This window comes from Orycteropus afer, unplaced genomic scaffold (genome assembly GCF_000298275.1).
Source record: "Orycteropus afer afer isolate SDZICR_OR568_19922 unplaced genomic scaffold, OryAfe1.0 scaffold00264, whole genome shotgun sequence".
Lineage (NCBI taxonomy): Eukaryota > Metazoa > Chordata > Mammalia > Tubulidentata > Orycteropodidae > Orycteropus > Orycteropus afer.
Window position 1 is genome coordinate 2,585,120 of NW_006921851.1, and position 13,219 is coordinate 2,598,338.

Sequence of the window (13,219 nt, forward strand, 5' to 3'; positions counted from 1 at the left end):
GAACTTGAATTGTAGCCTGGTGCTTCCCTAATAAACCCCATAATCTGTGGGTTGTGCATGGCCACTGCAGCGAATTATCAAACCCAGGAGAGGTGATGAATGCTTTGGGAGGAATGATTGGAGAAAGGGCTGGAGGGAGGCAGCATTTCTGGCCTCGCAGGAATAGGCCTTGGGCTATTGATGGTGATTCTGCCTTCCTCTTGTGGGGTTCTAAGAGGTCAGAATATGTGGCCTCCTTGTCCTTTTTGCAAGCTCTCGTATGCATATGAAGTGATTGAAAATACCATGGCTTGGGTTAGGCGCACCTTAGTCTTCAAGGAGACATCTTTGCTCTTCAGCACTTGAAAGAGGTCTTTGCAGCAGATTTGCCCAATACAATACATTGTCTAATCTCTTGACTGGTGTTTCCGTTGGTGTTGATTATAGAACCAAGTAATATGAAGTCTTTTGACAACTTCAAACTTTTTTCCATTTATCGTGATGCTGCTTATTGGTCCAGTTGTGAGGATTTTTTATTTCTTTATGTTGAGGTGGAATCCTTATGCAGACTGTACTCTTCAATCTTCATCAGTAAGTGCTTCAAGCATTCTCACTTTCAGCAAGCAAGTTGTGTCATCTGTGTATCGCAGGTTGTTAATGAGCTTTCCTCCAATCCTGATGCCATGTTCTTCTTGATAGTGTCCACCTTCTTGGATTATTTGTTCAGCACACAGATTGAATAAGTATGATGAAAGGATACAACAACCCTGATGCACTCCCTTTCTGATTTTAAACCATGCAGTATCCCCTTGTTCTGTTTGAACAACAGCCTCCTGGTCTATGTACAGGTTTATCATGAGTACGATCAAGTTTCTGGAATTCCCATTCCTCCCAGTGTTATCCATAATTTACTATAATCCACACAATTGAATGCTTTTTCATAGTCGATAAAACACAAACATCTTTCTGGTATTCTTTGCTTTCAGCTAAGATCCACCTGACATCAACAATGATATCCCTCATTCCACGTTCTCTTCTGAATCCACCTTGCATTTCTGGAAGTTCTCTGTTGATATACTGCTACAACCAGTTTTCAATTATCTTCAATAAGATTTTACTTGCTTGTGGTATTAATGACATTGTTTGATAATTTCCACATTCTGTGAGATCACCTTTTCTTTGGAATGGTTACAAATATGGATTTCTTCCAATCATTTGGCCTGGTAGTTTTCTTCCAAATCTCTTAGCATAGCCAAGTGTCTCCAACATGGTATCCGTTTGTTGAAACATCTCACTGGGTATTCTGTCATTTCCTAGAGCCTTGTTTTTCACCAGTTCCTTCAGTGAAGCTTCGACTTCTTCCTTCAATTCCATTGGTTCTTGATCATATGACATCTCCTGAAATGGATGAACATTGACCAATTTTTTTGGGTACAGTGACTCTGTATTCCTTTCATCTTCTTTTCATGTCTCCCACATCATTCAATTTTTGCCCATAGAGTCTTTTCATTATTGCCACTTAAGGCTTAAATTTTTTCCTCAGGTCTTTCAGCTTGACAAATGCTGAGTGTGTTCTTCCCTTTTGATTTTTTAAGTCCAAGTCTTTGCACATTTCATTATAATAATTGACTTTGTCTTCCGAGCTGTTCTTTGAAATCTTCTTTTCAGCTCTTTTATCTTGTCATTTCTTCCATTTGCTTTAGCTACTCCCCATTCAAGGGCAATTTTCACAATCTCTTGTGACATCCATTTTGGTCTTTTCTGTCTTTCCTGTCTTCTTAATAACCTTTTTGCTTTCTTCATGGATGATGTTCTTGATGTCATCCACAGTTCTTCTGGTTTTCTGTCATTGGTGTTCAGTGGATCAAATCTGTTCTTTAAATGGTCTCTGAATTCAAGAGGGATATAATCAAGGACATATTTTGGCTTTTGTGGACTTGTTATAATTGTCTTCAACTTCAACTTTAACTTGCATATGAGCTGTTGGTGGTCTTTTCCACAGTCAGCTCCTGGCCTAGTTTTGGCTGAAGATATTAAGCTTCTCCATTGCCTCTTGCCACAGATGTAGTCAGTCTGATTCCTGTGTACTCCATCTGGCAGAGTTCACGTGTATAGTCGCCATTGGTGTTGTTGAAAAAGGGTATTTGCAATGAGTAAGTCATTGGTCTTGCAAAATTCTATATGTGATCTCCAGCATTATTTTTATCACCAAAGCCATATTTTCCAGCTACCAGTGATTCTTCTTTATTCCCAACTTTTGCATTCCAATCACCACCAGTGATAATTATCACATCTTGGTTGCATGTTTCGTCAATTTCAGACTGCAGAAGTTGATTAAAATCTTCAACTTCCTCATCTTTGGCTTTGCTGGTTGGTGTGTAAACTTGAATAACTGGTCTTCCTTGTAGGCATATGGATATTATCCTATCACTGACAACTTTATACTTCGGGATAGATCTTGAAACATTCTTTGTGATGATAAATGCCACGCCATATTCCTCTTCAATTTATCATTCCTGGCATAGTACATCACATGGTTGTCTGATTCAAAATGGCCAAAACCTGTCCATTTTAGTTCACTAATACCTAGGATATGGATCTTTATGCATTCCATTTCTGACAACTTCCAGTTTTCCTAGATTCATACTTCGTACATTCCATATTCTGATTATTAATGGATGTTTGCAGCTGTTTCTTCTCATTTTGAGTCATGCCACATCAGCCAATGGCGATCCCAAATGCTTTACTCCATCCACATCATTAAGGTCGGCTCTACTCTTAGGAGCCAGCTCTTCTCCAGTTGTATCTGAGTGTCCTCTGACCTCAGGGGCTCATGTTCTGGCACTGTATCAGACAGTGTTTTAGGGCTATTCATAAAGTTTTCAAGTAGTATATCAGTGTTTCACTGCTGTTCATAAAGTTTTCATTGGCCAGTTCTTTGAGAAGTGGATGGCCCCTTCCTTCTCCTGAGTCTGTCTTATTCTGGAAGCTCCACTGAAATCTGTCTACCATGGGCAACCCTGCTGGCATTTGACACACCAGTGGCATAGCCTCCAGCGTCACAGCAACACTCAGTACACCACAGGATGACAAACTGACAGACAAGTTCATCTCCCTTTGTTGTTCCAAACCACTGTGCTCACTTCCTGGTCTCCTTTAGCTGTTCCAAACCCCACCAGCCCACTTCCTCATCTCCCTTAGCTGTTCCAAACCACCACTGGCTTGCTTGCAGGTCTCCCTTAGCTGTTCTAAACTGCCACCGGCTTGCTTCCTGGCCTCCCTTAGCTGTTCCAAACTGCCATGGATAGTAATTGTAATTATAATAAAAATTCTAGCAGATACTATCAGGCTTCTTCCTTATACATAAATTGAAAGATTTGACTTACATGATTTCTGAATTCCCTCAGACTTCAATTTCAGAAATGAATGCTGATATTTTATGATTCAGTATATTTTCATACTCCTTTCTTTAATTTGACATAGACTCTTCTAAGAACTATTTCATGCACACCCAGCAGAATGTCATGTGTTTTTATTTACACTACTCCTTCAGCTCTCAACAACTTTGCAAAGGTAGTCATGTCCCATTCTACAGAGAAGAAAATTAGGTAATGTGCTCAAGATCCCATAGCTATTCAGTGGTAGAGTTGAAATTAGATACTGGCCTACCTGGCTTTGTGTCCTGCTCTTTTCATTGCAGCATGCTGCAGAGATAGAACAATAAGTTGTAAGCCAATTACATACCTTAATACATTGATTAAATGCTTCTTCAGTCAATAACAGAGTCAGTATGTCCATGTACTCGCCAGTATACTTAAATATGCAAAGTGATGGGGAATGTACACCAAGCCTAAGGTCAGCAGAGGTCTCAGACCCTGGTGAATATTGACACCTCACAGGGAAAAACTTGTTGTTGTTGTTGTTATGTGCCGTGGAGTCAGGCCTGACTCATAGCAACCCCTCCTTGGGTTTCTGAGGCTCTATCATTATGGAAGTAGATTGCTCAACCTTCCTTCTGAGGAGTGGCTGGTGGGAAAACTAGGGAAAGTTAAAAACAAAACTTTCAGAACAGAATTTCAAATTCTCATGGACTCCAGACTTCCTAGAGCAAAGGAGGCTGGATGCGCCTGAAACTCTTGCCCTGAGATAATCTTTAAACAATAAATCAAAAATAGCCCCTGAAGTCTTCTTAAAACCAAACAGCAGTTTGGTTTAACTGATAGGAGGCAAAAAAAAAAAAAAAAAAGAGGTCAACAATTAAGGCAGCTTGATTGTTAACTCTTTTAAAAAATATCTAAAACCAAGCCAAACTCATTGGTATTGAGTTGATTCTGACTCATAGCAACCCTGTCAGACAAAGTAGAATTACCCTTTAGGATTTCTAAAGCTGTAAATCTTTCTACATCTTCTCCTGTGGAGCAGCTGGTGGGTTCAAACAGCTCACCTTTTGGGTTAGCAGTTGTGTGCTTAACTGCTGTGTCAGCAGGGCTCCTTAAGAACTATCTATATGGGATCAAACTGACAATAGCAGCTAGAAAGATTAGATTGCAACCTTAAGGGACAGTGAGTTTATGTTTATGGGGGAGGAACGACTCAGAAAAGTAGAGTGAGAGTAGTTGCACAACTCAAAGAATATAATCTGTATCACTGAAATGTACATGTAAAAACTGTTGAGTTGGTGTATATTTTGCAGTGTATATTCTCAACAGCAACAAAAAAAAATTTTTTTTAATTGTAATGACAAAATAAACCCCAAAACAACTTAATCTCAAAACTGAAAGATTTTTAAAAAAAGGATATTTGACTTCAGATCAAGTAGAAAATTGGCTAAATACTAAATTCTAGAATTTGTGGGTTTTTTTTTTTAAATAAACCTGTATTTTGTTTTTTGTTTTGTGGCTCTTTTATCTTAAAGGGAAAATTCATGATAAAACAGTAGTTTAAATACTCACTATGAAAAACAATTTTCTTAACTTAACATGATCTTTAAAAGCTATTATGAAATTTATAGACAAATCAGCTAGAATTAATCAAATATTTAGCATTCTTAGAAGAAAGTTACTAAATGAATAAAAGGATATATTTACTGCTGTTATTATATAATTCTATGTAGGGGCAATAGAAGTTATTTCTTAACAATTCTGAAATGGAGTAAGATTTAATAAATTACTTTTAAACAAAAGACATTTTATTTTGTTTTAAATGTGACTTCAATGCAGTCAGTTGACCATTGTTCATTCAGGATATTTCTATTTCAGCCTTTACCTATGTAAAGCATTGTTCTAGTTGCTATTGAAATAAAAACAAATTTATTACTAAGGTTGGCTCCTCAACCATTCAATATTTTGTAGTCTTTAGAAATAACTTTTTCTTTTTGCTGATATTTCAGCTCTCACCCTTCATTTCTTTTCTTTTTTTGTCCTGACGGGATAAGCTACAATATTCTTTCAAAATAAAGCAGAAAGTTTTATAATAGTTAGTCAATAATTAGTTATGGATTTTAGCAAGCACCAAATGCAATTTCAGAGTATCTCTAAAATGGCTTTGTGTATCTCACATATGATTTGAGTAATTTCAGGACTCTTTATTTTCAGATGATTTGAAAGGAGAGCTAGATGAATATGTCCAAAAATACCTCCATGGAAAAACTAAAGTAGTAAGGAATAAGAAGCGTGAGGGATTGATTCGAGGAAGAATGATTGGAGCAGCCCACGCAACAGGTATGACTGTGATTTTCTCTGCAGGGCTGAATGATGGCAGGGCGTTCAGAAGTGGGGTTCTGTCCTTAAAGCGGTTCTGGTCCTGCAGAAGCATATAAAAAGTAGTGTTTGGAAACAGGCATGCCAACCAGCTAGCTTAGAAGAGGTTATTCATTTTGGGAAAGGCCATTTTATAACTGCAAACCCATTCCTCCAAACACAGATTACAAGGAATTGAATACTGCTTCCTTATTGGCCTTTTTTATAATGGCTCTAATTGTTGGTTACTGCTTCTTAAATATGCTTTATATCTTGTTCACTTACATAAGCAGAAACTTAAAACCAAAATGTAACCAACCTTTTATAAGTTTTTAATATAAATTTTAAGGTATAGGTTGCCTGCTGTATAGAGTGGGAGAAAAATGTGGAACAAAACTCAAAATCATTAAAAAGAGCAGGCTTACTGGTCTGATAGAGTCTGGTGAAATCCCTGAGACTATTAGCCCCTAGTCACCCTTCAGACCTGGAATTGAACTTGGTCCTGTGGCTTCCAGCCAAGCAGTACACAGGCATACAGGGTGAACATTTATACCAGGTAGGTACGCTCCTTAGAGCAATCAACCATGGGAGATCAGAAGGGCAGTATTTGCACAGGGAGGTAGCTCAGAGGGCAAGAATGCATAGGAAAGAAGAACACAGGGAAAAAGGTAATCACAGGGAAGAAGTGAGAAAAGAGCTGTTACATTATGGGGATTGCGATGAATGTCATGAAACAAAATGTGTATGAACTGTTTTATGGAAAATGAATTTGCTCTGTAAACTTTCACCCTAATAATAATAATAATAATAAAGTATATGTTGCCCATGCTATTTGGTTTGAATTTTGCCACTATTTTGTAAGGGTGGAATGTGTACCTGTGAAGATAGATTGTGATTTTACTTGGCAAAAGGACATGACATTAAAAATTACATAACTATTACAGTTTTTTGTTTTTTTAAAATTCTCTCCAGATTCTTCTGATTCCATCAAGAGAAAAATCTCTTTCTTTTTTTTTTTATTTAACTGATACAGCTTTAAAAGCTTTCCATCATACACTTACCTCCTTTTTAAAAAATAAAGAACAGGTCTTTTTCACAAAATATACCTGTTAGCTTCAATGACATTATATTGATTCTGCTGTATTTGTTTTTATAATTACCTTCTATTTTGTTTAACAAAAAAAACCCTTAAAATAAATTTAAGTTTTAACAAATCAATCACTTTAAACATATTAGGTATATAATGTCACAGGAAGTATACAAATATGGCAAAAAAAATTATGACAGCAATTTGAGAATTGCTGGCTCTGGCGGGTGCAGGCATGCATTCCCCAGTAGAGAAAGCATGTACCCTGATCCTGTGCATGCCTTTCTTTTCGTTAACCCATTTCTAGGGGTTTGAGGTGGTTGACCCTGCTTGGTGACTTCACTCCTCCTTTATGTCGTAAGTTCTATTAAAACTAGGACTTCACTTTCAGAACTTTTCTTCTTCCTCTCTTTCTCTTAAATGCATACCAGTTGAATTCAATAGGATATTTTCTAGTCATGTACAAAGAGGCTATAGAGAAGCTCAATACCTATAGCTTAAACAAGGTCAGGAGCTGCCTGGAACAGACCATCAACTGCTCATAAGCAAGTTCAAGTTGAAGCTGAAGACAAACAAGTCCACAGGAGCCAAAATATGACCTTGATTATATCCCACCTGAATTTAGAGACCATCTAAAAAGAATGGATTTGATGCACTGAACACCAGTGACCAAAAACCAGATGAATTGTGACATGACATCAAGAACATCATACAAGAAGAAAGCAAAAGGTCATTAAAAAGACAGGAAAGGAAGAAAAGACCAAAACAGATGTCAGAAGAGACTCTGAAACTTACTATTGAATGGAGAGTAGCTAAAGCAAATGGAAGAAATGACAAGATACAAGAAATGAACAGAAATTTTCAAAGAGCAGCACAGGAAGACAAAGTGAATTATTATCATGAGATGTGCAAAGACATGGAGTTAGAAAAACAAAAGGGAAGAACACACTCAGCATTTGTCAAGCTGAAAGAACTGAAGAAAAAAATCAACCCTCGAGTTGCAATATTAAAAGATTCTATGGGCAAAATACTGAATGATGTGGGAAACATTAAAAGAAGATGGAAGGAATACAGAGAGTCACTGAACCAAAAAGAATTGGTTGATGTTCATTCATTTCAGGAGGTAGCATATGATCAAGAACCGATGGTACTGAAGGAAGAAGTAAAGCTGCACTGAAGGAATTGGCAGAAAACAAGCCTCCGGGAGTTGGTGGGATACCCATGAGATGTTTTAACAAATGGACCCTGTGCTGGAAGTACTTACTGGTCTATGCCAAGAAATTTGGAAAACAGCTACCACCCATTCCAAAAAAGGTGATCCCATATAATGTGGAAGTTATTGAACATCTTTGATATCACATGCAAGTAAAATTTTGCTGAAGATAATTCAAAAATGGTTGCAGCAATATATTCATGGGGAACTTCCAGAAATGCAAGCTGAATTCAGAAGAGGGTATGGAATGAGGGATGTCATTGCTGATGTCAGATGGATCTTGGCTGAAAGCAAAGAATACCAGAAATATGTTTACTTGTGTTTCATTGATTATGCAAAGGCATTTGACTGTGTGGATTATAACAAATTATGGATAACATTGAGAAGAAAAGGCATTCCAGAACACTTAATTGTGCTCATGAGGAACCTGAACATAGACCAGGAGGAGGTCCTTCAAACAAAACAAGGGAATAGTGCATGGTTTAAAATCAGGAAGGGAGTGCATCAGGGTTGTATCCTTTCACCATACTTATTCAATATGTGGGAGCTCTGGTGGCATAGTGCCTAAGGTATTTGACTGCTAACCAGAAGGCTGGCAGTTCAAACCCATCAGCCACTCCTCGGAAGGATGGTTGGGCAACCTACTTCCATAGTGGTACCACCTCAGAAATCCAAGGAGGGGTTGCTATGAGTCAGATCCAACTTGACAGCAATGAGGTTTTTTGTTTTTTTTTTGTTTTTTTTTTTTTAATTCAATCTGTATGATGAGCAAATAATTGAGAAGCTGGAGTATATGAAGAACATGGCATCATAATTTGAGGAAGAGTCATTAACAACCTGCAATACACAGATGACACAGCCTTGCTTACTGGAAGTGAAAATGACTTGAAGCATTTACTGATGAAGATTAAAGACTAAATTCTGCACTATGGTTTGCAGCCTCAACAAAAAGTAAACGGAAATCCTCACAACTGGACCAATAAGCAGCATCACGATAAATGGAGAAAAGATTGAAGTTGTCAAAGATTTCATAATGCTTGGTTCCACAATTAACGTCTGTGAAAGCAGTCAGGAAATCAGATGATGTATTGCACTGGGCAAATGTGCTGCAAAAGACGTATTTAAAGTGCTGAAGAGCAAAGATGTCTCTTTGAAGACTAAGGTTCGCCTTACCCAAGCCATGGTGTTTTCAGTAGCCTCATATGCATGTGACAATATCATATGCTGGACAATGAATAAGGAAGACCGAAGAAGAATTGATGCTTTTGAGATGTGGTGTTGGTGAAGAATACTGAAAATACCATCAAATCTGTCCTGAAAGACGTATGGCCAGAATCCTTGGAAGCAGGACCGTCCAGACTTCTTCTCACATACTTTGGTCATGTTGTCAGAAGGGACCATTCCCTGGAGAAGGATATCAGACTTGGAGGAGTGGAGGGTCAATGAAGAAGGGGAAGGCCCTTGATGAGATGAATTGACACAGTGGCTGCCACAATGGGCTCAGGTTTGGCAAGGATTGTGAGACTGGCACAGGACTGGGCAGTGTTTCGTTCTGTTGTACATAGTGTCACTGTGAGTTGGAGCCGACTCGACAGCACCTAACAGTCAAATACAGATTTACTGAATTGACCATGTTGAGTTATTGAAGGCAACAAGATAAATACCAGTGAAATTGTGGGATATTTTCAGGATTATGTGATTTGAAACATAATCTTAAAATGTAAAGTTACTATGAGTTTTTATTTTTTTTCAACTAATAATAGTGTTCTCTTTATCATTTGTTGGTCCTTGTTCAAATTTTTATAGTTTAGACTGTTAGAAGCAAGCAGGTTCATTGTAACAAGGTGTAATCTTCTTAGTGAAATTGGCTTTAATTGGAAAAAGTAACACTTTTAGAATTAAGAACAGCTATGAATATATTTCCTCCTCAAAGGAACTTTGGTTGAGTTGATCTCATTTCACAGTGAATAATGTTCATGCCGAACATTTTGCCTTTTCCCATTAAACAACAGCTGGTGATCTGTTCTACATCCAACTTAAGGCCATTTACAAAATTTAACTGCATGACTAATTCACAGTCATCATTGAAAACTTTTCTTTTTCTGTGCTGTCCTTAACTGAAATAGGAGGCATCTGGTGCTTTAAGCAACACATGTAAAATCTGTATAAATACATTTCATGGATAAGCTTTCAGAAGAATGATAATGCTACCAGATAATCAGGTTCTAAGTTTCTCATCTGCTCAGAATAACCCTGAAGTTATCAGAGAAATTCTTCTTCCCGCTCAAATTGTCAAGATGAGTTAACAATGCAGGATAAAATTTTATGACTTATATTTTGCAAACTAGAAGGAAGGTGTATGCCGTTGACTAATGTGAGTCGCTAGGTCCAAGAAAATTGGAAGAATGAGACAGGAGATGTGAGAAACAGAGGAGTTACTGTAAACCAGAGTAAATGGGAGTGAAGAGGGGGTGTGGCATCAGGAAACGATGGTGAGCAGAGGGATTGCATCACCAGCATAATAGACACATTCAGAATACTGACCAGAGGTGTACAATCTTCCCACACTTTGGAGAGAATTGCCATCTTGTAGCAATAATTGATTATCATAATGATGTTTCTGAAATGACAATAAAAATGTGTTATGTTCACTATACTCTGTTTACCAGGCAAGGAAACGTATTCTGAATATATACTCGATTTAGAAATAATTCACTTGGAATAATTGTAATAAAAATGTCTACACACAAGTGGTCACTGTGACTATACAAAAATACCTTGAATCACTCAGTGCTCAGCTACCCAAAGAACTAAATTGTTACTGTGGGGCTCTGACTGTTTGTAGTGAAGAGAATCTGAATTGTCTCTAGATTTTTTTTCCAAGAATTTTTGTTCATATTATTTGTGTAAGTTCTTGTGGCATAGTGCCTAAGGCATTTGAGTGCTAACCAGAAGGCTGGCTGTTCAAAGCCACCAGCCACTCCTCAGAGGGAAGATTAGGCAATCTATTTCCATAGAGATACTGCCTCAGAAACTCAAGGAGGGGTTGCTATGAGTCAGAATCGATTTGACGGCAGTGAATTTGGTTTTTGAATTTCTTCAATAATATTGGTATGACTCAGGCAGAATTCTTGGCTAAAAAAAATCCCTTATTTACAATTGTCAATAAAGCCATGGTTAAATATTATTTGGGGTAATAATAAGGGTAGCAGTTATGTTTCATGCCATGTAAATGTATTGTCCAGTTGAATTGGTAGTTGTGCCGAAATTGAGTTGCTGATCTCTTGTGGACCTCTTGTTGTTCTGCCTCTTTAGGAGAAGTTCTGGTGTTCCTTGATAGCCACTGTGAGGTGAATGAGATGTGGCTGCAGCCCTTGCTGGCTGCTGTGCATGAGGACCCTCACACCGTGGTGTGCCCAGTGATAGATATCATCAGTGCAGACACACTTGTATATAGCTCATCTCCTGTTGTGCGAGGAGGGTTCAACTGGGGGCTGCACTTTAAATGGGATCTTGTTCCCCTTGCTGAGCTAGGAGGACCAGAAGGAGCTACTGCACCAATAAAGTAAGGCTTCTCCTTTATGTTGGAAAAATTTCTGCTGGCAGAGAAAAAATAAAATATTTTAAAGGTACTTCCTTTTTCTTTGAAAGGAGCAAAAATCTCGGCTTAATTTCTTTGTCCACTAAAAGTTCTTGAGCACTTACTGAATTTTATGCACTCTGTTAAGTCCTAAGAAAAAGGAAAGATTTATGAATAAGAAATTATCCCTGCACTCAAGGATTTATAGCTTAGTGAGAATGGCAAATAAACAATATCCTGTAGTAACTGTTGCATAACATACTGTGGGAGTATCTCTCTCTCTCTCTCTTTTTTTTTTTTTTTTTTAAATGTCAAATGCCATGTTTTATTGATCTGGTCATTAATTAATCTTCAGTTCTTTGCTAGTATGAATTACACTGTGAAGAACATTTAATATATCATAAAAGCTTTTTCTATATTTAGGATTTCTAAGGATGGAGTCCTTCTAGTGCTATTTCTAAGTCAAAGTTCAAGAATTTTTTTCAGCTCTCATCACATGTTTTCTCATTTATAAATCTACTCTTATATGTTACTTTTCCTTTCTTATTTTTGTTTTCTTTTAATTTATTTTGTAGATTTTAGAGAGGTTTGTTTGTATTTCTGTTTTTTTAAAGTTCTCGGCCTAGTTCTGTTTGAACTTTTTTATTGTGAAAAATATGTAACAAGTATACAAAATATATAGATATACAGTTTAAGGAATGGCTCCAATGTGAACACCTATGTAACTACCACTCAGATCAAGATGCATCACTCAGAAGTACTCCTGAACAACCCTCCTTGATCCCAGCCCCTGCTCTCGTCCCCACAGATATTTATTAACCTGACCATAGGCAGTCATTTGTCTGCCTTTCCTTTATAGTTTGAGCAACTACGTATCTACCCCTGAACAATACCATTTAGTTTTGCCTGCTTTTGTACTTCATATAAACAGAACCATGTATTATATTGTTCCTTGCCTCTTTTACTCAGTAGTTTAAAAAGAAAAAAGAATTCATCCATGGTGCAGTATATAGCTATAATTTTTTTCATTACTCTATAGTATTCTGTTACATGATGTCTTGGTTCTCTTAAACCAAAAAAACCAAACTCACTGTCATTGAGACAATTCTGACTTATGGTAACCCTCTTTGGGTTTCCAAGGTGGTAAATCTTTATGGAAATAGATTGCCCCATCTTCCTTCCCTGGAGCAGCTGGTGGGTTTGAACCCCCAGTCTTTTGCTTAGCAGTCAGATGCCTTCGGCACCACGCCACTAGAGCTTCTCTTTGTTCTCTAGTGCTGCTGTAATAGAAATACCACAAGTGGATGCCTTTACAAACAAGAATTTATTCTCTGACAGCTTAGGAGGCTAGAAGTCCAAATTCAGAGTGCCAGCTCTAGGGGTTGGGTGAAGACCCCTCGACCTTGGGCTTCAGCTCTGCCTCTTATTCCAGGCCCACTGAAGCTAGAGACATCTCCTAATTCAGACAGCTGCTGGCTGTTGAAGCTGTTGAATCCAAGGTTGGTGGGTAAAATGGCACAATCCCAACATAACACAGCAGGCCCCTGGTTCAAGTCCAGGAACTAGAGATGAAGACTCAGCCAAATGCAGGATCCAAATGTGCAAAGAAAAAAAAAAAAAAA

At 37.8% G+C, this 13,219-nt stretch overlaps 1 protein-coding gene across 1 annotated transcript in view; it reads left to right on the forward strand.

Moving 5' to 3' along the window:
- Positions 1-13,219, forward strand: part of GALNT11 (polypeptide N-acetylgalactosaminyltransferase 11) — a 76,218-nt gene that overhangs the window by 25,200 nt on the left and 37,799 nt on the right. The window contains exons 4-5 of the mRNA XM_007950141.2: positions 5,574-5,699; positions 11,333-11,582. Coding sequence (XP_007948332.1) covers positions 5,574-5,699; positions 11,333-11,582 — 376 coding nt within the window. The remainder of the gene's footprint in view (positions 1-5,573; positions 5,700-11,332; positions 11,583-13,219) is intronic.